At 38.6% G+C, this 26382-nt stretch overlaps 1 protein-coding gene across 2 annotated transcripts in view; it reads right to left on the bottom strand.

Moving 5' to 3' along the window:
* Positions 1-22527, bottom strand: part of KCNJ3 (potassium inwardly rectifying channel subfamily J member 3) — a 154603-nt gene extending 132076 nt beyond the window's left edge. Inside the window, exons 1-2 of one of the 2 annotated variants that reach the window (XM_043576752.1) lie at positions 21360-22519; positions 10717-10933 (exon numbers count right to left, since the gene is read on the bottom strand). In XM_043576752.1, coding sequence (XP_043432687.1) covers positions 10717-10933; positions 21360-22061 — 919 coding nt within the window. In that variant the 5' untranslated portion in view covers positions 22062-22519. Of the gene's footprint in view, positions 1-10716; positions 10934-21359 lie in introns of both variants that reach the window. The other variant, XM_043576753.1, reaches the window with a different exon arrangement.
* Between the last annotated feature and the right edge of the window lie 3855 nt (positions 22528-26382).

The raw sequence follows: 26382 nt of genomic DNA, 5'->3' as shown, positions 1-26382 counted from the left end.
TAAACATTAAGAAAAAATTAAAGACTAATATCCAGTGTTAGTATAAAATTGTGAAATTGTTCTTTTGAACTTTATAGGAAGCATAATGACATTCTGTCCTATGAAAACCTAAATAACCACAGTGTTCTGGTCTAATGCATGTGTTGCAGTTTCAGTGATCAGAATTCTCTCCATCAGTGAGTGGCACTAACATCCTTGCTTGGCATTTATAGTACATCTTCACACAATGTTCCACAATAGCTATCACATCTTGTTCTCGGTTATGATGATGAATAGCAAAGCATTTTAATTCATACTCCTGATTTTCACTGTTTTTCTACCCATATTAATTTGCATTTGGCTACATTGATCAGCACAGTCTGCACTGACACAAGGCATTCAACTCTGAAGACTTTAGAAATATAAAGAGCCACGGACTCTTTCATTTTTATAACATGCCAATGTGGTACATTAGGTCAAGATATTGCAGCTGAGTAGTTAATTCAATAAATATAAGTGGGTTTCCTAGTTGCTGGATTGAGGCAGTCTCAAATATAACGCTCTTAATAAGAATCACCTTAGATGCTTATTAAAAATGTAAATTTCCTGAGCCACAAACATCAGACATTGTAACACTGTAAATCTAGGTAAAAGCCCAGAAGTCTGTATTTTAATAAGTATACCATGGGGTTTCAACACAGTTGGTCCCAAAACTCACACTGAAAATTTCTGAGAATGAGTTAATGTCTAAACTGTGAAGTTCCCTCTCATTGGACTATGCCACATCTCATCCAAAACTGCTTAACCCAATAACAATTCTCCTATGCCTATATTTGACAATTAGCTAGATTATAAAGTTTGTTGACTTATTTTATTCATATCAGCCATATGCAAGATTGTGACAAATATAGTGTCACCCTCCCCAAACCACCTCTCTTCTAGTAATTTACCCAGACCAACCTCCTACACAGCAACAGAAAAAAGTCCATCCTAACATGCTAGGATTATATTAATTAAATATCCTATAAAATATAGAAATGGAAATAAGAGAAAATGACATATATTAAAATAGTCTTTTTAAGTATTTGGGGGACTCCAATGCTGAAAAAGGTGGAGTAAGGAAAATGGTGGAATAACTCCAATCATGAGTTTGGAAAGATCTAGTCCACTATATTCCATTTTGCTCGACTCAGTTTTAGCACAGAAAGCCCCATGCCTCAGAAAGCTTTCAGTCATAGGTCAACCAATAGGTTGGTCACCCTATTTCATACTTCAATATTTAGGCTTTAAATTTGTAAGGGACATAAAAAATGCCTACAATGGCCTATCAAAAGAAAATGCTAAAGTAGGATTTTATTTAAGAATTGCTCATGAAAATTAAGGCCTTGGATTTAAAAAAAAAGGTACCATGGCACCCTAAAATTCGAGCTTTAGTTTTCACTCAATGGATTATTCAAGAGGGGTCTCTGAAAAAGAATAAAACAAAAATCACAATTAAGAAGCAATAAATACTGGGGCGCCTGGGTGGCGCAGTCGGTTAAGCGTCCGACTTCAGCCAGGTCACGATCTCACGGTCCGTGAGTTCGAGCCCCGCGTCAGGCTCTGGGCTGATGGCTCGGAGCCTGGAGCCTGTTTCCGATTCTGTGTCTCCCTCTCTCTCTGCCCCTCCCCCGTTCATGCTCTGTCTCTCTCTGTCCCAAAAATAAATAAAAAACGTTGAAAAAAAAATAAAAAAAAAAGAAGCAATAAATACTTAACAAATATATAATCATAGAAGTTACTAGGAGGAGTATACATTGAGATTTCCAATATATAGACATCCATGTGTTATGCACTTTTAGCTGATAAGGTCGAAAGCCTTCTGAAACACCAACAATTACTTTCAAAGGTAACAGTAATCTGGGCAGGAACAGGAAAACCAAAGAGTTAAATGAGTCACCCCTTGATTGAGGTCCTGGCTAAAATAGGTATGAGGGGCTCAATGTTAATGATTTAGAGCCTGAAATGAGAATGGATAAATAAAATTTCCAACGGTCAGAAGAGCACTAGCTCATTTACAATTCCAGCTAGGGGAGTTGCTGATCACTGTTTTCTGACAGATCACTGAGGAGTAATGATTAATTACAATTAATAAAGCTAAAGGGCGTAGATCATTCATAGGGGAACATTATAGGCACATCTCAATTATTTAAAGTTGAACGTCTGCTCTGTGATTTATTCATTAGAAAATGTCAAGCTGTTTTCACTACCAAGGAGAAGAGTTAGTGGTTTTATTTACCTTCCTCCATTTATCTTTTTGTTTCTTTGGGTTCTTCAGTTTCTAAGTAGCCTGCAAAACTTCAGTGGGAAGGATCCTAGGGACCTTTTCCCCATTCCTGTTTAATCCCAACTAACAGCTTTGAAACCAGAGGCCTTTTTCATTATTGTCAACAGTCACATAGTTGCCTGAGCCAAACAATTTCAAGCAGGACCTAATTACCTCTGGTCTGGACTACTGTAACAGCCTAATAACTGGTCTGTCTCCGGTCTCAGCCCCATTCAATCCATCCTCCCCCTGCAACCAGAGGGACCTTTCAATCATGTAAATATGACCATGGCACTCTACTGCTTCATATCTTTCAAGGGATTTATTGCCTGCAGAATTAGGTCCAAACTATGACTCAGTGATAGGTTAATCTCCAGCCAGTTTCACTACACATACTCTATACTCCGACCACACCAAATTATTTGATTCCTCTGACAAAATGAAGCCTTAGTTGCTATCCCTCTGGCCAGGGTGCTGAGCTCTCTTTACCCTTCTGATGACCATTTGCTTCCCTTCCTGTCTCAGCTCATGCTGTGTCATCTGGTGGGGTGGGAGTGGGGGTGTCTTCTCAGACCTCCTGAAGAACAAATCCATCGGGGATCACTATTCTAGGCTCCTACTATAGCCTGACACATATCTTTTTTGAGCATATACTGTTAATACTCAATGTCACTCAATTTCTTTCTCCCTGAGGATGTGGGCTTCTTCTGTAATCATTTCTCTACTGTCTTACACTTAACATGGATAATCAACAGGCATGTATTGACTGATTTCCTATGAGAAACAATCTGTAACTCAGAAAGCAAGCTTACAAAAAGAGAGAAACTCTATTAAAATCAGTTAAAAATAACAAACAGATCAGAAATGTTTACTGGGATCTACAAAGTACAAAATAAACAGCCATAAAACAAAGTCCTCAATCAATCTTAGAAATTTACAGTTTATCTGGAGATGTAATAAAGTACATGAGTGATGAATGTGAGTAATTATACCTGTATATATACATAAAGCAAATATATTTGCAATAGTGTACAGACTATTCAGGACATGGTTTCTCACAATAATGTGCTAAATTTGCAAGTAACTTGGGCATAAAAGGAAATGCAGGCAAATGAGCAATATTAACTGAGAATTCATGAAATAAAACTAGTAGTGCAGAGATAACAATTTCTAACTCACTAGTAATCAGAACAAAATAATGTCAAATTGGCAGAAAAATTATAATATACATTTTTGGCAAGGGTATGAGGAAATGGGCATCTTCATACACAACTGTAAGTTGTTAACAATCTTCTGGATAGCAATCTTGACACACATTAAAAACCAACAGATTTATATGCCTCTTTACCCAAGAATTCCATCTCTAGGAATTTATGTAACGTTGGTGGTAAATTAATTAAAACTATGGACTATAAAATATTTATGTTATTAAAAGGAGATGCCTAAATGTCCCAGACTAGAAGACAGAAAAGATTGGTATACAATAAAGCCATTAATTATTATTTTTTTTTTACATTTATTCATTTTTGAGAGACAGAGACAGAGCACAAGCAGGGGAGGGGCAGAGAGAGAGGGAGACACAGAATGAGAAGCAGGCTCCAGGCTCTGAGCTGTCAGCAGAGAGCCCGACGCGGGGCTTGAACTCACGAGCTGTGAGATCATGACCTGAGCCGAAGTCGGATGCCTAACCGACTGAGCCACCCAGATGCCCCCAATAAAGCCATTAAAACTAATGGTGTAGAATTATAATTTGATTTGAAAGGTGTTAATACATTAACGTAAGTTATAAAACATCACATGTAGCATAATAACAATATGTCTGAATGCAGACATGTGAAAGGTTAATGACCAATATGGTAACAAGAACACTATAGTGGTTGAAATTAGGAGTAAAGATTTTATTTTGCATATTTATGGTTTTTAATTGTTCTGTAATGAGCATGTATTTAATAGCCCTTTCATAGTAAAAACAGCTCTTTGAAGCGAAATATTAAAGAAAAATATAGACTAACAAAACACACATACAGGGAAGACTGAATAAATGTGGTAGTGAAAATGGTATTACTACAAACACAGGTGTCAAAAGTGAGCATCAGTATATGGACATTACAGTACGAAGAGCAGCCTCATTTTCCATAAAGAAATACATGCATTTTAATATGGTAGTCATCGGAGATTTCTGAGCACAGGTATATCATGAAAGTAGTGTTGTAAGCAAATATACGGGGCAATAGTGGGTAATCTTCATGTAGAGAGAGATCTTAAGTCCACTCCTGAGACAACTGCTGTAATTTAGAAGCATTATTATATGGGCTTAAAGAAGAACTGAATTGAGAGACATCAGTAGGAGAGAGGAGCAGCCAAGCACCCTACTCCTTTGGAGCCTTTTCTGATACCTCTCCCTGGAATGCCCTTCTGCCAGGTACTAGCTCTACTTAAGACACAGTAGGCTCAAATGTCATCTTCTCATTATACCACCCTGACTTCCCTATGCTCCCAATCCCTTTTGCCTTTTTTTTTTCCATAGCATGGATCACTTTCAACATCCTAGATGAAGCACTTCATTTTGTTTTCTGTTTCCTACATAAGAATATATATGTTCCCTCAAGGGTAGGAACTTTTGTTGTTGTTAACTAATGTGTCCTCTAGGATCAAAATAGTGTTTAGCCTCTAACAGTTGTTCAATAGGAACTTGTGGAGTGAACAATTACATATAAAAAGGGAAAGAGGTAGAGAGTCTGAGATAAAACTGCAAACACTAATAGTGAGAAACTTTCCCAATGAGGATGTTTAATTTTAACATAAGATGAGGACTTGGTATTCGGACAAGCTGACTCTGAATTAAAACAGTGGCATCCAGGGGCACCTGGGTGGCTCAGTCTGTTAAGCCTCCAACTCTTGAATTCATTTCAGGTCACGATTTCATGGTTCATGAGTTCAAGCCCTGCATTGGGCTCAGAGCCTGCTTGGGATTTGGGGATTTTTCTCTCCCTCTTTCTCTACACCTCCCCCTCCCCCCGCCCCCAAACTGCTCATGCTCACTCGCTCTCTCTGTAGCTCTCTCTCTCAAAATAAACAAATACATAAACAAATATTTAAAAAAAAACAAAACAAAATAAAACAAAACAGTGGCATCCAAGTAAGGAAAATGCCCTGGAAGTTAAGGATAACTATAGGACCATAGTTGGTGAGGTTTCATAGCTAAGGATAAAAGGAATAGTGGACTTGTGATTATTTTATGAATTCAAGTTAAAAAAAAAAAAGAAAAAGAAAGAAAAGAAAAGAAAAGAAAAGAGAAGAAAAGAAAAGGAAAGAAAGGAAAGAAAAGAAAAGAAAAGAAAAGAAAAGAAAAGAAAAGAAAAGAAAAGGTGAATATCTAGATTCCCAAAGAAAGAAGGTAATGGCAGAGATTTACATTTATAGGAAAAAGGAGGAAGCAGTGATGCAGGATATAAGGAACAACTGGAAAGTATGAATTAGAAGAAGCAGAAAAATAAAGAGAGGGAGAATGTGATGTCATTGAATCCAGGGACAAACCAGGAGTATAAAGGGACAAATAATGAGTTTTGTATTTTTTTCAAAGATCTCGAAATGTCTGAGAGCAAATACAGTCAAAGGGATATTAGATATTAGGTATGTTAAGTATAGGAACTTGAGTCACGGGGTGGTAGGGTGCAAAACTAGCTGTAAAGGAGATGGTTTTAGACAAGAATAAGGACACTTTTCCCCACAGACACCCGGAAAGAGAAGATAATTGTGAGAAAAGGATAAGGAGAGTAAAAAAAATGTATAAAAATTGAAGCATCACATTCTTTTTGATAGAATAGGTGGAGATGATATGCCAAGGAAAGGATACGACAGCTGGGACTGGGGGCATGGTAAGAGAGAAAAGGTCTAAAATAGCTCCCACAGGGAGAGAGCCTGGGAGTACAGAAAAGACAATTAAAAAGACTGCCAAATAGCAGCAGAGAGCAGATTGAAGTTTGAAAGCATCCAGTTCTAATGAGCCAAATCTGCAATGCTGTTTGCCTCTAGCAGCGCTCTCTCTCCTGGGAAAAGCAGCAGAGGGAGCAAGAGGGAGAGGTAACACAGGTTTTAGGAATTTGCTGGACTAGCAAAGAAGCAAAGGTTATTAATGAAGAGGCAAATCTCATGCTCCTCGTTGGGAGTGAAAATCTAACTCATTTGTAGCAAGGATGGCAAAAATGTCTGAGTCTTATCACTGAGGGGCACTTCCAAGGAAGTGGGGAAAGTAATTATTGTGAGTTCTGAGCCAAAAGCTAAAACTTTCAAGGAAATTAGAAAGATTCTCATTTCTCACCACCACCACCATCACTCCTGCGGAGACTACAGGAATGGGAAGAAGCAAAACCTAAATGAGACCAGAAGACTCTTATCAGAGGACTGCTACAAAGTGAGCAACTTTGTGACTGTGTGTGCATGTGTGTGCGTGCGCGCGCGCGGGCGCATGCTGGGGAAGGTGGGCTGGAAATTACCACTAATACAAAAAAAGTGGTAACTGTCTAAAGTTTAATGCATTTCTAAGACATTAGGATCACTCATTTTTGTTTTTCATTTTTTAAATCTTATTTACTCATCTTGAGAGAGAGAGCGTGATCAGAGCAGGGGCAGAGAGAGAGACAGAGACAGAGGATCCCAAACAGGCTCTACACAGTGTCAGTGCAGAGCCCTATGTGGGGCTCGAACTCACGAACCATGAGATCACGACATGAGGCAAAATCTAGATCCAGACGCTCAACTGACTAAGCCACTTAGGTGCCCCAGGGTCACTCATTTTTAAATAAACTACAAGAGAACCTACTAGAAAAAAATGTATTTTGTTTATTACACAAAGTTTGAGGTTCCTAAATTATTCCTCTACCAGATAAGCACACGCCTTGCTTTTTAATCAAATCCCAACACTTCCCATTGGTACAATACAGTTGTTTGTAGGGCAGAGGTGGCCCCTCCACCTCTCTGACCTCTCACTCTACTCCCACATTGTTCACTCTGCTCCAAACACCTCTGCCTCCCTTTAGGAATAATTCAAGCTGATTCCCAACTTAGGACCCTTGACTGCTATGCTGTTTCCCCAGACAGGCCTAGGAGGGCCTTCTTGACAGCCAGGCCTCTGTTCAAGTGTCACCTCAGAGAGAACTCTTCTGTCAACCTTGAGTGCCCCGAGATGCACCCTTTATCCCATCACCTGGTTTTGTATTCCATCACCTGTTTTATTCCTGACACATTTTACCTCATAACATCTTGCTTATTTTTCTTGTTTTGCCATCCACCTCCCCCACTTAATATGACCCCCGTGAGGAAAGGGATTCTGCCTGTCTTAGCCACCACCATATGACCAGCATTTCAAATACTAGCAAGCACACAATATACATTCAATTATTTGTTTGATGAATGAATGAATGATAGGCACTTATATTTTAATGCTAAATATGATGGAAAGTAACACTGAGTATATGGTTTACTCATCAGACTGTGTACCAAAAAACATGAGAGATAAAAATTATATTGCTTCTCTCTCAGAACATCCCAAAATATCGTATCTATCTTATTCTAAGCAATAAAATATATGAGAAAGTAAATTTGACCGTGAATGGAAGGACAAAGGAAGAAACACCCTTGACGATGAATCTAAATACATCTCAGTGAAGATATAAATGATCAAAATGACATAAAAATGTTTATCTTATTTTTACTAACCTCAGGGAGGTCTGGAAATATAGGCAGATTTTACAGAATTTGAACAGTGTGGGATTTAATTAGGGCCTATCCATAAACAAAATGTCAGACAAATTTTCCACAAAATAACTCTATAAATTATGAGTAATGTTTTTACTGTTTGTCTTGCTATATAAGATCTAGAAACATACTTCATTAAGAGGCTAAGAGGGAGCAGATCTTAATCTCTTCTCCATAAAAGGCAATCTCAAAATAAGAAATTCAGTCTCTAGTCAAGTTTTCACACAGTCTATGGAAAGTATTCTCTGCCAGTTCAGTGTTACCAAAAAACAAAAAACAAAAAAAAAAAAAAAAAGCAAAACAAAACAAATAAACAAACAAAAATCAGGGGAGGAAATGTTAAAATCTGAACTCTTAATGAATAATTTAATATACAAAACTCCTAAAGACCTTATGTAGGACATTATTTATTAACAAATTCTTCTGAAATCTGATGAAGAAAAATCAGTTAATACACAGGTATATTTTCAAAACACTATTTTCAAAACATGTTATTATTCTCTTAACATGCCCATGTAGAAGCCAAAACTGAAAAGATTAATGAACAAGGAAACCTCTAACGAACCCAAATGGAGAGATGTTCTACAGAATACCTGGACTATACTCTTCCGGTACATCAAGGACAAGAACACAATAGTACAGTTGAAGAACTATTCCATCTTGAGACTAAGAAGACAAGTAAACAAATGAAGGGCAAAATCCTTAAACTGATGTTGAAGGGAGGTGCCCAGATAGCTATGCAGGAAATTACTAGAACAGATGAAATTTGAACATAGACCCTGAGCTAAATGACAGCATTCTAACATTGTTAAATTTCCTATTTTTTTAATTGTACCATGATTCTTAGAAAAGTTTTCTCATTCTTCAGGAACACAAACCAACTAGGGATAAACAGGAAAAAATGGATGGATGGATGGATGGATGGATGGATGGATGGATGGATGGATCAATCCATCGATCAATCTATCAATTGACTGGACTAATGAAAAATTTCAAAGACTGTCAAGTGAAACAGAAACTTCACTCATGTCAGTGATTAGAATAACAATACGTAATTAGTAAACAGATGTGTCAAAGATAGAACCATATGCTATAAGACATAAATCAATAAAAATCACATCTGCTGTTTTAAGTTCTAACAATGTATTATTTCAATAGATGAAACCTTATAAAAATTGAAATTGAAATATAAAGATTTATTGAAGTAAAAACTAAATATAAATATTTATTCAATAAAATATACCACGACATCATTTCAATTTTAAGTTAAAAACATAATTGGAGGATTTAAACCACAAAATAGTCCACAGAAATCAAATTCCAGACATAGATTGATAAGTTAAATCTTTACTCACTGTCCTTAAAAATTTTAATTTTTAAACTGAAACACTAATAATAATAAAATAATAGTAATACAACATGCAGCTTTGGGGTGGTTATTACATCATTCTTACTTTATAGAGAAAGAAAAGAAGCTTATAGAGATTAAGAATCTTGCCCAAAATTTAAACAGTAGTCTGTGACAAATGTTCAAAGATTATAAGAGCCTGCCTTCCCTTGCTCCTTGGACAAAACTTTATGCCAGGATGGGAATTTTTTTCTTTATGTAACACTTCCAATCTTAGTATAAAGCTTGAACATGTCTACATTACTGCCAATGTTACTTTCAAACTTCCTATAGTTTATATGTAATAATTAGCATCTTAAGGTGGAGAATGACATTGGTAGAAAAAACTCAAAGCTAAAATATTTCTTGCTTTTTCATTACTTGTAGAAAGGACAAAATTCAAGATACACACACATACATGTATACCTGCACTTATTACGTGTGTGACTGTGAGTGTGTGTGTGTGTGTGTGTGTGTGTGCGTGTGTCCGTGCACATGCATGCATGCTCATCTAGATATTATATTGGTTTCAGGCATGTAGTAGGTTCCAAATCACTGGGCAATACTCAGACCCCAAATAATGTGCTCCGATTTCTTGTTTATTTCCTTTGCAACCTGTCTCTCCTCACAATGCAGCAAACTGCGACTATTTGGGACATACCAATATTAAAGTGCATCTTAAGGAATGACATACAGGACATAGCTATACCAAAGCAGAAAAAGAAGAAAAACCTCTTTTAAAAATTTTTTTGGTCAAGGTTCAGCTGAGGAAATCTACTGACCCACTTTGAAATTAAAATGCTGTTTTAGCACAGACACACACAGGGAATTTTCCACTGAGGTTGCACATAGTAGCATATCAAAGCTCTACCAATGACACCCGAATCACCATCCCCAAGGCAAGAATGTGCATGCTGCATTTCGGCAGCTCACTAATTACCCCGAATTTATCTTAACCTTAAATCTTTAAAGAAAAATTATGATTATAGGAAATCCAAGTTTGCAATTAAACTAGAATATCATAATCATTTCTAGGAGTCATCTCAGTTTCTTTTTTTTTTTTTTTTTGCAGTATTCCTGACTTATCGTTACATATGCAATCATCATAACAGTAATCTTCACTTTCAAAGTGGTATCAACTTAATATTACGAAGACATAAGAGATAAGTCATTACTTTCATTATCGTGAACTGAGACATTTCGACCAATTCATGACAGATATTGTGCATGTAATATAATGTTATTATGGAACAAAGAAATTTGATGACATATCCATGTTTTTACTCACCAGTTGTTTCCACAATGCCTTCTAGGATGACGACAATCTCGAACTGTTCACTTTGCATGCTTCGCTGGGATAGGTCATAAAAGGGGCTTTTGGCATCGATCACGTGGCAAATTGTGAGGGGGGAAACAAGAAAAAGTTGATCTGCCCCTGTACTAAAACCTACATCCAGTTCAAGTTGGTCAAGGGGAAGGAACTCACCCTCAGGTGTCTGCCGAGACTAGACAAGCACACAGAAAAAGAGAAGAAATCACCACTTGTACTGAAATTTTCAAGGCAGCCCAACAGTAATTTACATCATTGCCAACATTCTGCACTATCAATCATCTGCAACAAAATCCAAACAAATCATTATGCAGCTATGTTCTAGCAAATGGGCCGAAATCCCACATAGCTCATGGGGAACATACATGCATTATTTATAATATACGACTTACTATAATTACCATTCCCTAACTCATGAGCTTTGGAGAAATGCCTGGTCCAACAATGGCTGTTAGCACAAACTGTGGAACTGAGTGTACATGGCTACTGCTTGACATAAATCACTCCAGGATAACTCACTGCATGCCAGATTTGTTTTCCTCACAAAGCAAATAAGTAAGCAATTCTTTGGAAGTTTGTTGAAGCTGAAAAAGGTTGATCATAATTTAAGAAGAGATTTATTACATCGTTACAAAGCAAAACAACAATTTTTCTAGGACTTCTGTAAGGTAACAAATCGATATAAACTTTTATATTAAAGTGAAGATGTTATCATATTATGTATCCGACAGCTCACATAATATAAGGAAAAGGCGTATGCTGTTAGCTGATGGCTTTCAAACTCCTAATAGTATACTGTATTAAAGTGTTTAGCTCTCTATTTTATGAATTTTAAAACACACTATACAAATTGTGCCAAATTGAAGTTTTTTAATCAAAATGCAATTAGAAATCTATACTGGGTAAACTTACAATTTACCAAAACTTTCATAAGTTGGTGGCATTCAGTATAAGTAGAAATCATCATAAAACTTAAATTGCTTACATGATAACAGTCTGAAAGATTAATTAAAACTGACTATTAACAATTAGCAAACCATGCAAGTAAACTTCTTTCTGTTCTATTCATTCTCACTTTATTTTCCATATCTGTTCCTTAGAAGGATCATGTATAATAAAACATTTGTTTAATTTAAATGATGATGCCAGTAAAAAGGGTTAAATAGTTGCATACAGAAAAATGTGGGAAATGGGGCTTGGAAGAATCCAATATATTTAACAGACTCTGCCAAGCTAATTTAACAAACAAAACAATCTGTAACACTGGTCTGTCCAATGAAGTGGCAATTTAAAGACAAAATCCTTACTTTCAGGGTTCCAAGAAATACAATGGCTTTTTATGTGGAATAAATGAGTCTGAAAACACTGAGAAATATGGTTTAGTAAGATGTCCTCTGTGGCAAAATGGAACCAAGCGAGCGGTAGACTGTTAGGGCAGTGATTGCTGCCGAGTCTCAACGGCAAAATCAGTCAATTAGGCAGGCTACTTTGTATTTAGTGACACTCAGGAATTTTGTTTGTGTAGAAAAAATTCAATGAAATACTGAGCTATGACTTGTGAGCAGTTGAGGAGGAGAAGGAGAAGAAGAAGAGGAGAAGGAGGAGGAGGAGGAAGAGGAGTAAGGGAAGGAGGAGGGAAGAAGGGGGAAGAAGGGGAAGGTATTGGGGAAGGAGGGGGAGGAGGAAGAAGAGAAGAAAAGGGAACGGGAGGAGGAGGAGAAATAATAATCATAATCATAATCACCACAATAATAATAATGATTCTTACAAGAAAAAATCCAGGGAAAAACCTGATAGTCCAAAAATAAAAAGAGTAGTTCTAACAACCAATGTTGGGGAAAACGAGACATTTCTAAGCCAGTAGAGTTACCTATGCTTCTAAATTCATTCTCAAATTAGTAAAACATGAATGAGACTAGCACTGTTCCAACTCTAGAAATGCATAACAAGTATTCATTAATATTACAAAATGAAAGCCAAAAACAAAACAAAAACAAATAAATACAAAAACCCTAAGTCATTGTTCTCTCACCTAGTAAGAAACAGGTGCTATATAAACACAAGGTGGTATTCTGGTGTTTATAATTAGTGAACAGAATTTAGGTCGTTTCACTAACTATTCTAAGCTCTGCTTTTTCTGTACTAAATGAAAACGTTCCCAAAAATAATTCGTTAAGAACTCAATTCTCCATTTATTTTAAAATAATTCTCCCCCAAAAGATGTTTTTCTAATTTTTATATATACAAATCAAAACTAAAATTAATATATATATATAAAATTAATCCCTTCCTTTCTATACCTGTGCCCCATTCTAAAAGGCTGTAATCTATTAACTTTTATATTCTCTGATCATTCAACAAACCATAAAGGGATGTGGCCTAAAAACAAGCTTTCAGGAGAATGCCAACCTAGAATAAGAAATATTCCATTTTTAGCAAATCAGTTAATTCACATAGAGGTAATTTAGAGTGAAATACGTAGGAGTCTGTTCCGTTCAGACTCCATACATGTTCTGATTTTTAAAATTTGTTCAAAATTATACCTATGTATAATTATACCTATGTTCCCCCTCCCCAAATGCTTTATATGCTATCCAAGTCATAAAAGAAACAAAGTTGACAACTGTACCTATTATGTGACACTACGTGGAAAGTAACACTTTCCTTACTTTGACAGATGTTTTCCATGCTTACATATTTTTCAGATAAAATTCCCTGCATACTCATTGAAAATTATTTTCCAGTGAATGCCATACAATTTAACCTTTCTTTAAATTGCTCTGAGACACCATAGGTATCCACAATTTTATCCTTTGGGTCTTCTTCCTTCATGGTAGGCCAACAAATATTTCAACTATAAATATGCACACCTCCCTGATTTTTGTTCACTTCTCTAACCCTGTGATAGACTGGGAAGCCTATCAATCACTGTGAAGTAAATAGAAAGATGTTCTATTTAGAGGAGTGAAGGGTGTGGTTTGAGTATGGCAGGTGCTTACAGTACTGCAATTGTTTGAAGTCTGAGCTCCTGGCTAGAGCAAGGTTATCTTATCAGTGCTCAGCCAAATACTTACAATGTTCCAGAAACCTACATACACTTACCAAATACATTTTCAGAAGCACACACATTTTACTATAGGCTTACAAGGAATTCTAATCTAGGCTTTTCTAATTCTGGTGCAATTCCAGAGATTTTTCTGGAACAAAGAGGGGAAAAACCCTATGTTAGTTCTAAGTCTCTCAACTTGTATAAGTGGAGTGAGAGAACTTTTGTTCAAGGAACTGTGATATACACATGTAAGTGAAAAAGGAAATACAGAAAAGAGTTAGGTATGTGCCTTCATAAAATTAAAATGTGCTCTCTATCTTGAGTATATGATAAATCAGTAGCATTGATATTCCATCAGTTTCAAGTTTTCTTATTTAGCTATCAATTACCATATCTCACCCAGGAATTTTTGTAACAGGCAAAAAAATTGTAGATAAAAATCAAGCTAACCTTTCTTTACTATGTCACCTTAAGAATTTTGAGAAGAAATCTTTCATTAATAGAGCGGTTTGCTTATGGTCCACATTATTTCCTTTAGCTCTACAAACCTCCTAATCCTAAAGGGTATGCAGAACCATGATCATTTCCTAGATAAAAATGTATAAATAAATACAGTCAGGATCAATAATAATTAAAAATAATTGCTAGAGACTAAGATTGATGTTAGTAAATTGTTAAAATTTCTAAAAATCTGATAACTATGGTTAACTTTTTCTGATGAAATTATCATTTAGATCATAAAATGATTCAATAAGAAAGTGAGAAAGAGGTCCAAAAAAAAAAAAAAACAGTTCATGGAAAATTTGAAATTCTCAAAAATTTAGAACTCAGCTTAAAAACACAAGGACCTGAGAATGACTTCCATAAAACTTTTATTCTCATTTGCATGGAATTTTGGGAAGAAAATAGGCACCTTTCTGCCATTTTAAAGCCTTTCTGGTTGACTGCATTATAACAAATTCTGAGTTAAGAAAAAAATTAAAGAAATCTAAGGCTTAAAGTTTAAGTTTACTGTACAAAAATTATAAGTAGAACATGTAGCAATAATTTCTAAGTTATCCTTCAGTATAAAAATTTTGCTATTTAAAAGTAGTATTTTTATGATATACGTTTTAATTATATATAAAATGACTCTGAACTCCCATAAAGTCTAAAAGAGACCTACAAGATAATCAATTACAAATTCTGACTAAAAGTGGAAAAGAGATTCAAAAGTCACAGACGCCTGAAAGGGACTATCAATGTCATGGACTTTATAGACAAATAGTTTTCATATTACAGATGAAGACTGTTGAGTACATGTCCAAAGACACACTGCATGCACACGTGCACACACACACACACACACACACACACATACACAGAGCTCTGAGATGCACATTTAGAACTGCCCTGGCAGACCTACATTTGGCCATCCTCCTCTGAGAGATTTGCGACCAGTTGTCCACATTCATTCAACAGGAACACACTGCACCAATACAATCAATCTCTTTGCAGCCTTTCTCCCATCTCTCCAACCCATAACAGTGTTCTAAATATAACCACTGTACTCTTTCCTAGCTCGGAGGGAGGCTAGGGGAATTTTGAAAAGAACATTTAATCACTACCATCTGATTCATGAGATGTTCCTCTATCATATTCCAAGGCTTGTCCAGTGCCCGACTACCTTGGACAAGTCCCCACTGGAAAAGGCCAGTGGTTAGGAAAGGAAAAGAGACAAAAAGAGGCTAAGACGGAGAGAGCAAGCCCTTCTGGCCTCCAGCCTCCTGCCATTTTATCTGTAATTTCATTTCTCCTCTTTAAACATGCAGTGTGTGTGTGTGTGTGTGTGTGTGTGTGTGTGTGGTGTGTGTGCGTGTCGAATATATGCTGAAGACACAAAGAACGTAAAATGAGGTCGGAGTGCTATCTGCAAGCTAAAATTAGGAAATAAGCCAAAAGCAGGTACAAGAATAAGCAACGAAAATGTCCTGTGACTCGAAGCAGTTCTGGCAATGGTTTTGGGACTCAGATCAAAATTCAAGTCCGGTACAGGAGAGTGTGGACCTGACCTAGAATTTTTTCTGGACTGTCTATAACTACATTGCACATTTCTTCTGGCTCCATAAGCTTGAACTCCTATCAATACTCGGGTAGAAAAAATATGACCAACATCAAGCCTTAAATAAAAAATTTTAATGCTGAGATAATCATCCATAAATATGTTTATTTTTATGACAAGAAAGTACCTGATAGAATGGAATGGAATTTGTCTTGTAATAAATTGTGTGAGGTTTTTATACCATTCAAATGAAGGAACAGGTTTATAAGTCCTTGAGGGCCTTTTATGGAATTTATAACTGTGGACAGAATTTGTAACCCTACATGCACATTTCCCCTCCTACTCACCAAACACCCTCAAATCCACCAAATGCTTTTTCCTACTTCTCTTTATCATTTGTTCTTACCTACTGCTGTTTATTTGTGGGTCTTTATGTCCCTTATTTCTGTTCACACTGTTCCCCTGAGTACAAGCCACTCTGTACTTTTCAGGAACCATATTAAAAATAAAACAAAACAAAGCAAACAAAACAACATATCACTACTACTTTTTAAAAGAATGAGAATTCTGCTTAAAAAAAAAACAAAAACAAAACAAAACAAGTCCTGTACTTATTGGAGAATTATTGTACTTGTGTTGAAGAAAGCAAAGCTAGGCCAAGTAGGAACTGTGCTTTCTTTTTAAAGACATAATGAATCCACCTAAAAAAAAAAAAAAAAATCAACGATTATAGGATCTAGCCCCTAGAATTCTGGGGAACTCAGTCTTAGGCTTTTTGAGTATTCTTACTGATAGTTTGTATAATATTCAGAAGAACAGTGTTTATTAGATATTCATTTGTGGATTTAATTTTTTAAAAGGAGGTGACTAATTATCTCAAGATCAAAACAAAATTGGCCAAGTCCAATTGGTGGAAAGAGTCAGTCATACAGAATAAAGTCACATAGAGGCAAACACATAACTGCATTTCAGTGCAAGGTATGAAATGAAGACAAATAATAATAAACATATGAAAAAAAATCAGGAATCATGTGGTCCAGAAATCATTGTTGTTAAAAGATTAACAAAAGGTTAGGACATGTGAAGAGGATGAAGAACTTATTGGTTTAAAAGCAACAATTTTGTTTTTTATTGCTTCTGAACTTGCTCACGTTCATATGGGGAAACTAGACAGCATCCAAACTGAGTATTCATAGAAAGAAAATTTTATTTATAAAGGTAATACAAAAAGAATATATATGATACATCAGAAGGTGATTGCACACCAGTACCTTTCAATAAGTGAAAGTTAAGGGTTGCATAGCTGCTCTCCTAGGAAAGAGAGATAACTATAGGGGCGCCTGGGTGGCTCAGTTGGTTAAGTGACTGACTTCGGCTCAGGTCATGAACTCGGGGTCTATGAGTTCGAGCCCAGCATCAGGCTCTGGGCTGACAGCTCAGAGCCTAGAGCCTGATTCAGATTCTGTGTCTCCCTCTCTCTCTGCTCCCCCCCCCTCACACTCTGTCTCTCTCTGTCTCTCAAAGATAAATAAATGTTAAAAAATTAAAAAAAAGAAAGATAACTATATGCAATGAATAACAATATGAAGAAATACAATTACCCTTCTGTGAGAAAAATGTATCCTTATTTCTACATTTCAAAATATGTATCCAAAAATAATTGCTTTTAAATTTACTTTATGTAAATATAGTTTGACTGGGTGCCTATAATAAACACATGATGGCTTCTGAATAATAAGTTAGTGAATTATTGAATAATGTATCAAGAAATATTATTTAAATCTTCCCTAACAAGGTGTACGTCAAGGGCAGTCAACTATTAGTGTTAGATTTACAGAAAAGAGTGAGATTTCCGTATCCTTTAAATCCAACACTAAATTACAGGGTCCAGAGTTAGAGCCATCAGCCTCAAGTTTAGGAATTTTTATTAAAACTTTCAACTGGAAGATACATTAATTTAACATAAGCAGGCTATGTATTAGTTCCTATAGTGTAGTTTTCTTTTTTTTTTTAAAGAAAGGTATCTAAAATAAATTGAAAATTCAAAAAAAAAGAAAATTCAAATAAAACATTAATATGGAGATGAGAAGAGGAAAAGAAAAAAATATCCATTTTAAAAGAACTTTCTGTAGCTATATTTATTAAAAAAATTATACATTTTAAAGAATAACTTTCAATTATATCCTTCAATTTTTATTTAATATGTCCTTTTTTTTCTGAGAAAAAAACCAACCACTGCAGGCATAAAGTTGGAAGATGCATATTTGAATACCGAAATAAATTGCAGTATTTGCAAGGTTGAAAGACAGGAACAGAGTTGAAATAAAATTTTGCTTTCACATAGGGGTGTGTGGTTGGCTCAATAGATAGAGCATGTGACTCTTGATCTGAGGGTCCTCACCTCAAGCCCCATGTTGGGGGTTAGAGATTACTTAAAAAAAATTTGCTTTAATATAAGACAGAGAAGTTTTATATATATATAAAAAAAAACCTTTCATCAAAACTTAGAAAATTAAAAAGTATGCACGTAAAATTCATAGTAGCAAGGATAAGAAAGACATATCCATGTTCTTACTGTCTTCCCAAAAACAGAAATTACTTTACAATCATTAAATAATACTAATACTGAAAAATAAGTTTTTATTCAAAAATAAGGAAACAATAGAAAAAATATAAATTAAATTAGATAATAGAAAGAACACAGACTAGAATTATCATTGATGATTATGTTTTTTGTTGCCTTAAGATTCCAAATTTCTCTATATCAAAAAAATACATCTTATATTTAAAATGTCACACAGGGGTTAAAAGAGGAAGCTAAATATGTGTAATAATATTTAACAAGAAGACTGCATAAGACTGATATCAAAGCATTTTAGTTATTACTTGAAGATTATGGTACAGCTCCTCTTTCAAAATATAGTTGGCTGTCACTTCGTCTCAGCCCCTAAGAGAAAATGAGAGTAACTTATTAAGGGCAAATCTCCCCTCTAATTTTGTTGAATGTTATTAGTTCCCTAATAAAACAGGACTCCTTTTTAATGAAGTCTAAGGAACTGACAAGAAATATGAGAATTCATTTTAATTACCATGGCTACAGGAAAAATCAACTCAAACAAACTACACTAATTGGCTGGCTAAAGAGCTGACCAACCCACATCACAGAAAGCAGGACATTTCACCAAAATTTTGTTGAAGTATAAACTGACACCACATGTCAATTATTTTTACTTCTAACACTCATCTCTTCTAACAAATCATAAGAATTTTATAAGAATATTAGGTATATTAATTTAAACAGATGTTGTTTTATCACCTTGTGTTAATATAGCACCCTGATCCAAATTTGCCAATGCCATACATTTTTTATTATTATTTTTTTAATCAGGACACTCCTTAAGGTATATGTGGTACATGACCTTTGCGTAAAAATTACCAGTGTCCTGAACCATTGTTAGACTGGATACTTCAGATTCATTGTACCTTTGTAAAAACAAAACAAAACAAAACAAAACAAAACAAAACAAAACACACACACACACACAAACAACAACAAAAAACTGATACGTAGATTAATTCTAATCTCGCTTTGTTAAAATTTCATAAAGCCTAGAAACATCTAAAATATGTTGCCTCCAAAGACACTTGTTTTAATAAATGATTTTATATATTTGAAAAACTAAAGAACAGCAATAAGTGACCTTTAAAGCCTAATTTTATATTTCTAATATCCAATCAATATGGCAAACTATTCTTCAGTAAGAATCTCAAAGTGTCACATAAACATGAATTCCTTGACAGAGAAGTTTGCACTATATGAACGAGGTTTTCCTGTCTTCCAGGTAGCTTACCTAAAGAGAGAGATTATACATCTTGATCTATTCATACAAACAGGCACATGCAAATAACATCACTGCAATAAACATGTCTACAACACAACTGTTTAGCCTAATCCACACAACTCACTTTAATACAACATGCTAAGTTATACAAAAGTATGCGGTTCACTGCAGCTAATGCAAAGAACATGATTTCAAATTATTGATTCAGTTATCTTAATGAATAGGCACATCAAAACAAAGTTGAAAGTTTGCCACTAATCTGTGCAGAAGTTAGTATTTGTTACTGTCCATGGCATAGTAAATACATGTAATGATGTGGACTGACTGGACAACTGAGCTATGTTAACTCTAACACTTTACTGAACAACACGATGAAAAGTAATTAGGGTTAAGATCTTATAAATAAATAATGAAAATGACACAAGAGCCAAACTTTTTAAAAGCACTTTTAACTACAATGTAAGTTGAGGCTGTTTAAAACAATACACTTGCAGGGTGGAATTGAAATTTCAAAGGCAAAATTTCAACTTAAAGATTTACCAGATTTCATTTTATTAATGCTAAATTCTGAATCTGGCTATTGTTCTCTATGCAATCTTAGACAACTTTTTAAGATTTTATTTGAAGTCATCTTTTTCAATTTATGAACATTTGAAAACTACCTAAGGCAAATACCTCAAAAAGTTGAATTGGAAAAAAAAAATTGTTGAATTAAATGACACATGGAGACAGAACTGAGCTTTTTATTCCTCATTCCCAGGCTCTAATTGGGTGAGTGATTAGGGTGGGCTTCTCGTTTGTACTGGTGCCCTCTAAGGACTAGATGGACTTTGCTTTAATAAACACTCCGTGTGCAATCTGTTCTAGCATTTACACTACTGATGGTAAGAAGCAATCTTCTTTAATGGATGCTGAAAAGCTTCAAGTGAAATCTGTAATTGACAAAGGTTTCACAGAAACGGGCAATTAAGAATAAAATTAAGGAGACGCTCTACAGGAAAAGCACTCAAGCTTTCACAGAATACTACTACTCCAGGAAAATATTTAGTAAAAATAAAAATATAAAAGGACCAAGTATTGTTTCTTCCACATTATTAACTACTTCTGAGGTCACTGCACTTGTTAAAAAGATGACCACAGAGTTAATGTTAGCCTAAAGAAATAATCCACCTGCTAATACTCTTAGGAGGAAAAAGAAGAAAAAGTAAAGAAAAGCCTTAAGTGAAAGTTAAGGCAAGTTCAAAACCGATTTCTTCAAAATAAAAGCTGCTCGGTTTTAGTACCTCAAGATTGGTGGAGTAGTGTATTGACAACAAATCAAAAACTCTTTAAAGAGCGCAGCGGTAAGGGTAGGGAGAACAAGGCACTCTAGCTCAAGGCTCCAGGAACCAACACCACTGCGTAAGTGTTACTAATCCAGAAAGTGATAAAAACACATCCGAATTATTAATATAAGTAAGAGCACGAGAGTGAATGGCAAAGGAACAGAAGTCAGCTATGCTCTCATTGCCCAACCCTCCCCCTCTTGCCTTTCCCCCACCCCGCGCCCTCTAGGAGGTTTACCTGTGTGATAGGTTAGACTAAAAGTCTGGGGATAGTTCTCAGGTGAGCCAATCTCCGCCTTTGAGGGTTGGCGGGAGCCTGGTGAGAAGGGGCGGGTAACACTTACTTTGAGCAGCTTACAGCGGATCTGCGCGGAGACCATGTGGCTGTTGCGCAGGTTGCCCACCCGGAACATGAGCGTGAGTTTTCCGTCCCTCATGGAGATCACCGCGTGCTCGCTAAACATCAGGGTCTCCGCGCGCTTCTTGGGCTGGGACATCTTGATGAACATGCAGCCGATGAGGAAGGCGTCCACGATGGAGCCCAGAATGGACTGGAAGAGGAAGAGGATGATGCCCTCGGGGCACTTGTCGGTGATGTAGCGGTAGCCATAGCCGATGGTAGCCTCGGTCTCGATGAAGAAGAGGAAGGCGGAGGGGAAGTTGTAGACATTGGCCACGCAGGGCGTGTAGTTGCCGACGTGGGCTTTGTTCAGGTCGCCCCGAGTGTAGGCGATCACCCACCACATGGACGCCATGAAGAGCCAGGCCACGGTGTAGGTGAGGATGAAGATGAAGAGGTTCCAGCGCCACTTGAGGTCCACCAGGGTGGTGAAGAGGTCCGAGAGGTAGCGGCTCGTCTCGCTGCCCAGGTTGCCGTGCTGCACATTGCACCGGCCGTTCTTGTCCACGAACCGCTGCCGCTTCTTCTTGGGCACAAGCTGCTGCTGCGGGCCCTGGCCCGGCCCCTGGGGCTGCAAGCCCGACCCGCTGGACGAGGTGGTCACTACCTGGTAATCGTCCCCAAATTTCCTTCGGAGTGCAGACATAATACGGAGGGGCGAGCCAGATTCAAACGCGAAGCGAAGGCGCAGGGGCCGAGCGCTGCAAACCAGCACCAATGAGGAGGTGGGGGCGGGGGAGAATGGGGGGACAAAAGCGAGCGCGCCAGGGGTGGGGGGCGCACCCGGCCGGGAGCTGCGCTCTCTGCCCCCTGCGGACTCCTCTCCTCCCCTGGGACAGAGGCTTTCTCTCCAAGCTGAGTCTTAAAACAAAAAAAGTGTTGTCGCGCACTCAAGGCAGGAGGGATGCAGGGACCAGGAACCCAAGCGCAATTTTGCCTCCAAGGTTTTCGAGGCTTCTCTTTTTTCCCCCCACCATCGGCATCCCGGGCCACCTCTTGCCTTGCCACAGCCCTCCTCTGCGGCGGCACTCCCAAACTGACTTTTAAAATTAATGAGTTGACCGGCGAGTCCCACCCCACCTGCCAACTCGCCAGGCTGCCGAAACTGCGCTACCTGCTCGGACCAGACCCTCCCCCCCTCCCCGCCGCTACCCGATCGCCCGCCCCCCGGAACAGCTCCCGGCTCCCCCCCGCCCGGCACTCCCGCCTCCTATCTTTTGGCCAAAATCCCGCCCAGAGGCATGTCTGCCGGGCACTGGTGCAACACCCCCCACCCACGCCCTCCGGGCTCTGAGTCCCCCGCTCCGGACTCCAGAGACGCTCCCGCCTGGCGTCCGCGGGCCGCAGAGTTTCCGCGGGCGCCCCCAGGGCCCTCCGACGGACTCTCAAAGGCCCCCAGGCCGCCCCAGCGCACAGCCGAGACGCGGCGGTGCGCGAAACCCGAGCACTCACCCACCGGGAGGGGGCAGGAGGCGGCGCAGCGGGCGGCAGCGGCAGCCTGGCCTCGCGCTCGGCGCTCACGGCTGTTTTCCTCGCCCCCACTTTTCCTGGTGTACCACGGTGGGCACCGATGCAGGTCCCCCAAGCTCCGCACCTCCCTGAGGGCACCACGCTGCCCCCACCAGCAGGATCCTGGAGCGCCCGCACGGACTGACTTGGGCGCGGGACTTGAGGGTTCCTTGGCGCTGTGCTCTCTTAGCAGGCGACGGCGGTGCTGCCGTAAGGGGTTCGAGCCTCGAGCTGCTGGTCAGACTTTCAGGTTAAATACGAGCGCCGCTTCGGCTTTTCTTCTGCTTCACGGTGCCTTCCTTTGCCTCTCCCCTCCTCGGTCCCCCTCTCCCTGTCCGCGCCTCGGTGGCTCCGGGTGGAAAATGCAAGGCGCGAGCAGGGGCGGCGGGAGAGCGGTGTATGCGCCGGTGCGTGTGATCAGCTGCAGAGCCGCGCTAGCCCCGCCTGTCCCTGCCTTCCCCCGCTGTTCCACCAGCCTGAATTGCACCTCCGCGCCTCAGTTGAGCCCGCAGTGTCTGACAGCTCAGGAAAAAGCGAACCCCTCCAATGAGGAGCAACCAAATCCGCTCCCAAACGCCAGCCAACTCTCCTTCCTCGCCCCCGCCCCCACCCCGCATCAAGTCCGAAAGCCCCCAGCCAGCGGCAAATGCTGCACTCTCGAAGTAACAATAGTCGCTGTAACTAGGACGCTCATTTAAACCGATGCGTGGATTTGGAGACGCACCATAAACAGAGAACCCAACTGGCTTCACGACAAGCCTGTTCAGAACTCAGAGTTGCAAGTAGCAGAGGGGGCCTTAGGACGGGAACAGAAAGGTAGGGAGACACTAATAGGACGACTCACAGTCCTCCCTGAAAATGGCTCTATTAGAAATGCTTGCTTAGTATGTCTACAGTTAACGTGTGGCTGTAATGGAGGGAAGAAAGCCGGATTGTAAAGGGCCAGGCCTGGCAGTTAACTTAACGGAGAGGCAAAGTGAGGAAATGGTTAATATAGCGCCCATGTTATTCACCACATTTCATGTTTGTTTTAAAATGTCATTACATCTTATGACATATTCTATTCAGCCCAGATACATAAAATTGATTTTGTTGGAAAATCATCAAATCATGGTTTATAAAAGCAAAGGGATGCTGTAAGACTCCCATGCAAATGAAAATTAGTACATAACCATTCGACCAGTTCTCTGCCAATAGGTACTCCCTTCTACCTCTAGTCCTAAACCCTAGTGCTGGTAAGCCTTGCACCTTGTCAGCCATAAGTAGAGGACTCTCATTGTCCTTTGGTCTTTCACTGTCATTTGTCATCTATCCCGAGTTACAGAGTGTTCTCCTGCAGGCTCCCTGATAAGAGGTCAGTAACTCTGTTATTCTTTAGGATTACATAAGAAGGGACAGTGACACTGTGGGACGTGGAAACTGCTGTGGGTCTGCAATCATAAGACCTGATTTGAATCCTGGCCTTGCCATTTACAAACTGTGTGACCTTGAGCAAGTAGCTAAACATCACTGAGACTCAATCTTCTGCTCTGGAAAAACTGGGGGTGTTAACATTTTCCCAATGTTGGTATGAAAAAAAAAAATAAACTATGCTTGCTGTGAAGGATGTTAGTTACTGGGCTATAAAGTTGCGACAAGGCCAAGAGTTTAGGAATGAGTTTTGGGGGTTGGCCCCATGCTGTGACTAACACATATATTCTTTTCTCACTTCTGACTACACTCTCCCTAAGACACTATGCCCTTGCCAGGCTGACACCTTCAACTCCTGAAACCCACAAGGGTACAATCCCCATGCTTGCACCTTTGCCCTGTCTGTTCCCTCCTCCTGGAGTGTTCTTACCCTGCTGTTCCATGTTGCTGGATCCTTCATTCATTCAGCTTTCAGCCTGAATGTATCCTCCTCAGGGAGATCTTGGCTACCTCTCAGGTACCCCCATCACACCAGCTTGGTTCATCTTCATTTTACTTGTTTGTATTTTCCCAGCCACTGTCTTCTTCGGTTGTCTGTTTCTCTCCCTGCTCCATCGCGGTCCTGGCATGTAAACTCTATAGGAGCAAGAATTCTGTCTGTCTTGTTCACTGCTATGTCCCCGACACCCAGGACACCACCGGCCGCATACTACGGCCACCAAAATATTTGTTGGATCAACAACATGTACCAATCTGCATCACTACAAACTCCACATACATTGAAACTCTGAGTAATACAGAACTAAAAGTCATCGCTAAATCAATTATATGACTTAATTAAAAGAATGTGTCCATTTTTAAAAAGTAATAGGTTCTGTGCTTGTTAGCTTTGGAACTGATATTCAATGAGCTGCCAAATCCCTTTGATTTTACTGCTGCAATAACTCTCATGATCTCCCCTCTCTTTAAAAAATGCTACTTTTTTCAAATCCCCATTTCATTTTAAGCCCCAAATCAAATGATTTTCTTGCCTTCAGTCTTTTACTCCTTCAAACTGTCCTAGATAGTGTTACCAGATCTATGTCCTTAGAACCATAAGCGTAGCAGTGGAATGGAAACCAAAGAGTTCTCTGACTATTTCATTTCCAAACTTTTATGCATTCTCACTTTTCAAAAAACACTTCTCTATGAAAAACCTTTGCCATTTTCCAACAACCAAATTTATAAACAAATAACTTTATACTTCAAGAGACATGGTCTAGTCTAATCCTCTCCTTTAACAAAGAAGCAAATTGAAGCTATAAAGAGAAAATAAGTTGCTCAATGTCACAGAGTTCATGAGTGGAATCCTTGATTCCACTCCAGAATCTGGGTACTTTGCTATCCCTTACGAGATGCCTAGAAAGGAGTGTAGGATTCCTGCTTCACAGCCAGGGTCTTCTTCCACTATGTCATTCTTCTCCTATAGGTTGAGATCAAAGGTCCTCCAAAATATGGCCTACTCTGTCTTTTCAAAATTATCTCCTACCTTCCCTTTGGTGTGGGCTCTGCTCCAGCCAACCTCGACTCTTAGCAGTTCCCCAAACATACTCTATGTTAACTTCATTTGCTCAACTACATTCTTGTCACATAAGTATCCTTTTTTCTATCCCTGTAGAGTCCAAATCACCATCACTAGTGTGTAGGGAATGGATGGATTTCTTAAGCTTTTACTTCAAGTGCCACTTCCTCCATGAAGCTGTATCTCATTCTGCCAGTAACAGTAATCTATCTCGTCTCTGAACTCCCATTCCCCTAGATTGGCATTGTGGCATTTATTTCCGTACAGTCTACTCTTTGAGTTCCAAATTCACCAAAATTTCCTCTATGAAATGGCAAGAACAGAGTGTCCACCTCTTAATATTTTGATACACCCAGTACTCCAGGTCTCCAGTTTTTCCTTGCTCATGGTAAATAATTAATAAAATTTTAGAGAGAACTAAAAATTTTTTAGCCCACTTTAATGTGTCAGTCAATGTGCTTGGAACTTCATAGTTTGTATTTATGTA

Source organism: Prionailurus bengalensis, chromosome C1 (genome assembly GCF_016509475.1).
Source record: "Prionailurus bengalensis isolate Pbe53 chromosome C1, Fcat_Pben_1.1_paternal_pri, whole genome shotgun sequence".
NCBI classification, from domain to species: Eukaryota; Metazoa; Chordata; class Mammalia; order Carnivora; family Felidae; genus Prionailurus; species Prionailurus bengalensis.
The sequence above is the reverse complement of the archived record's forward strand: the minus strand, read 5'-3'. Positions and strand labels throughout refer to the sequence as shown.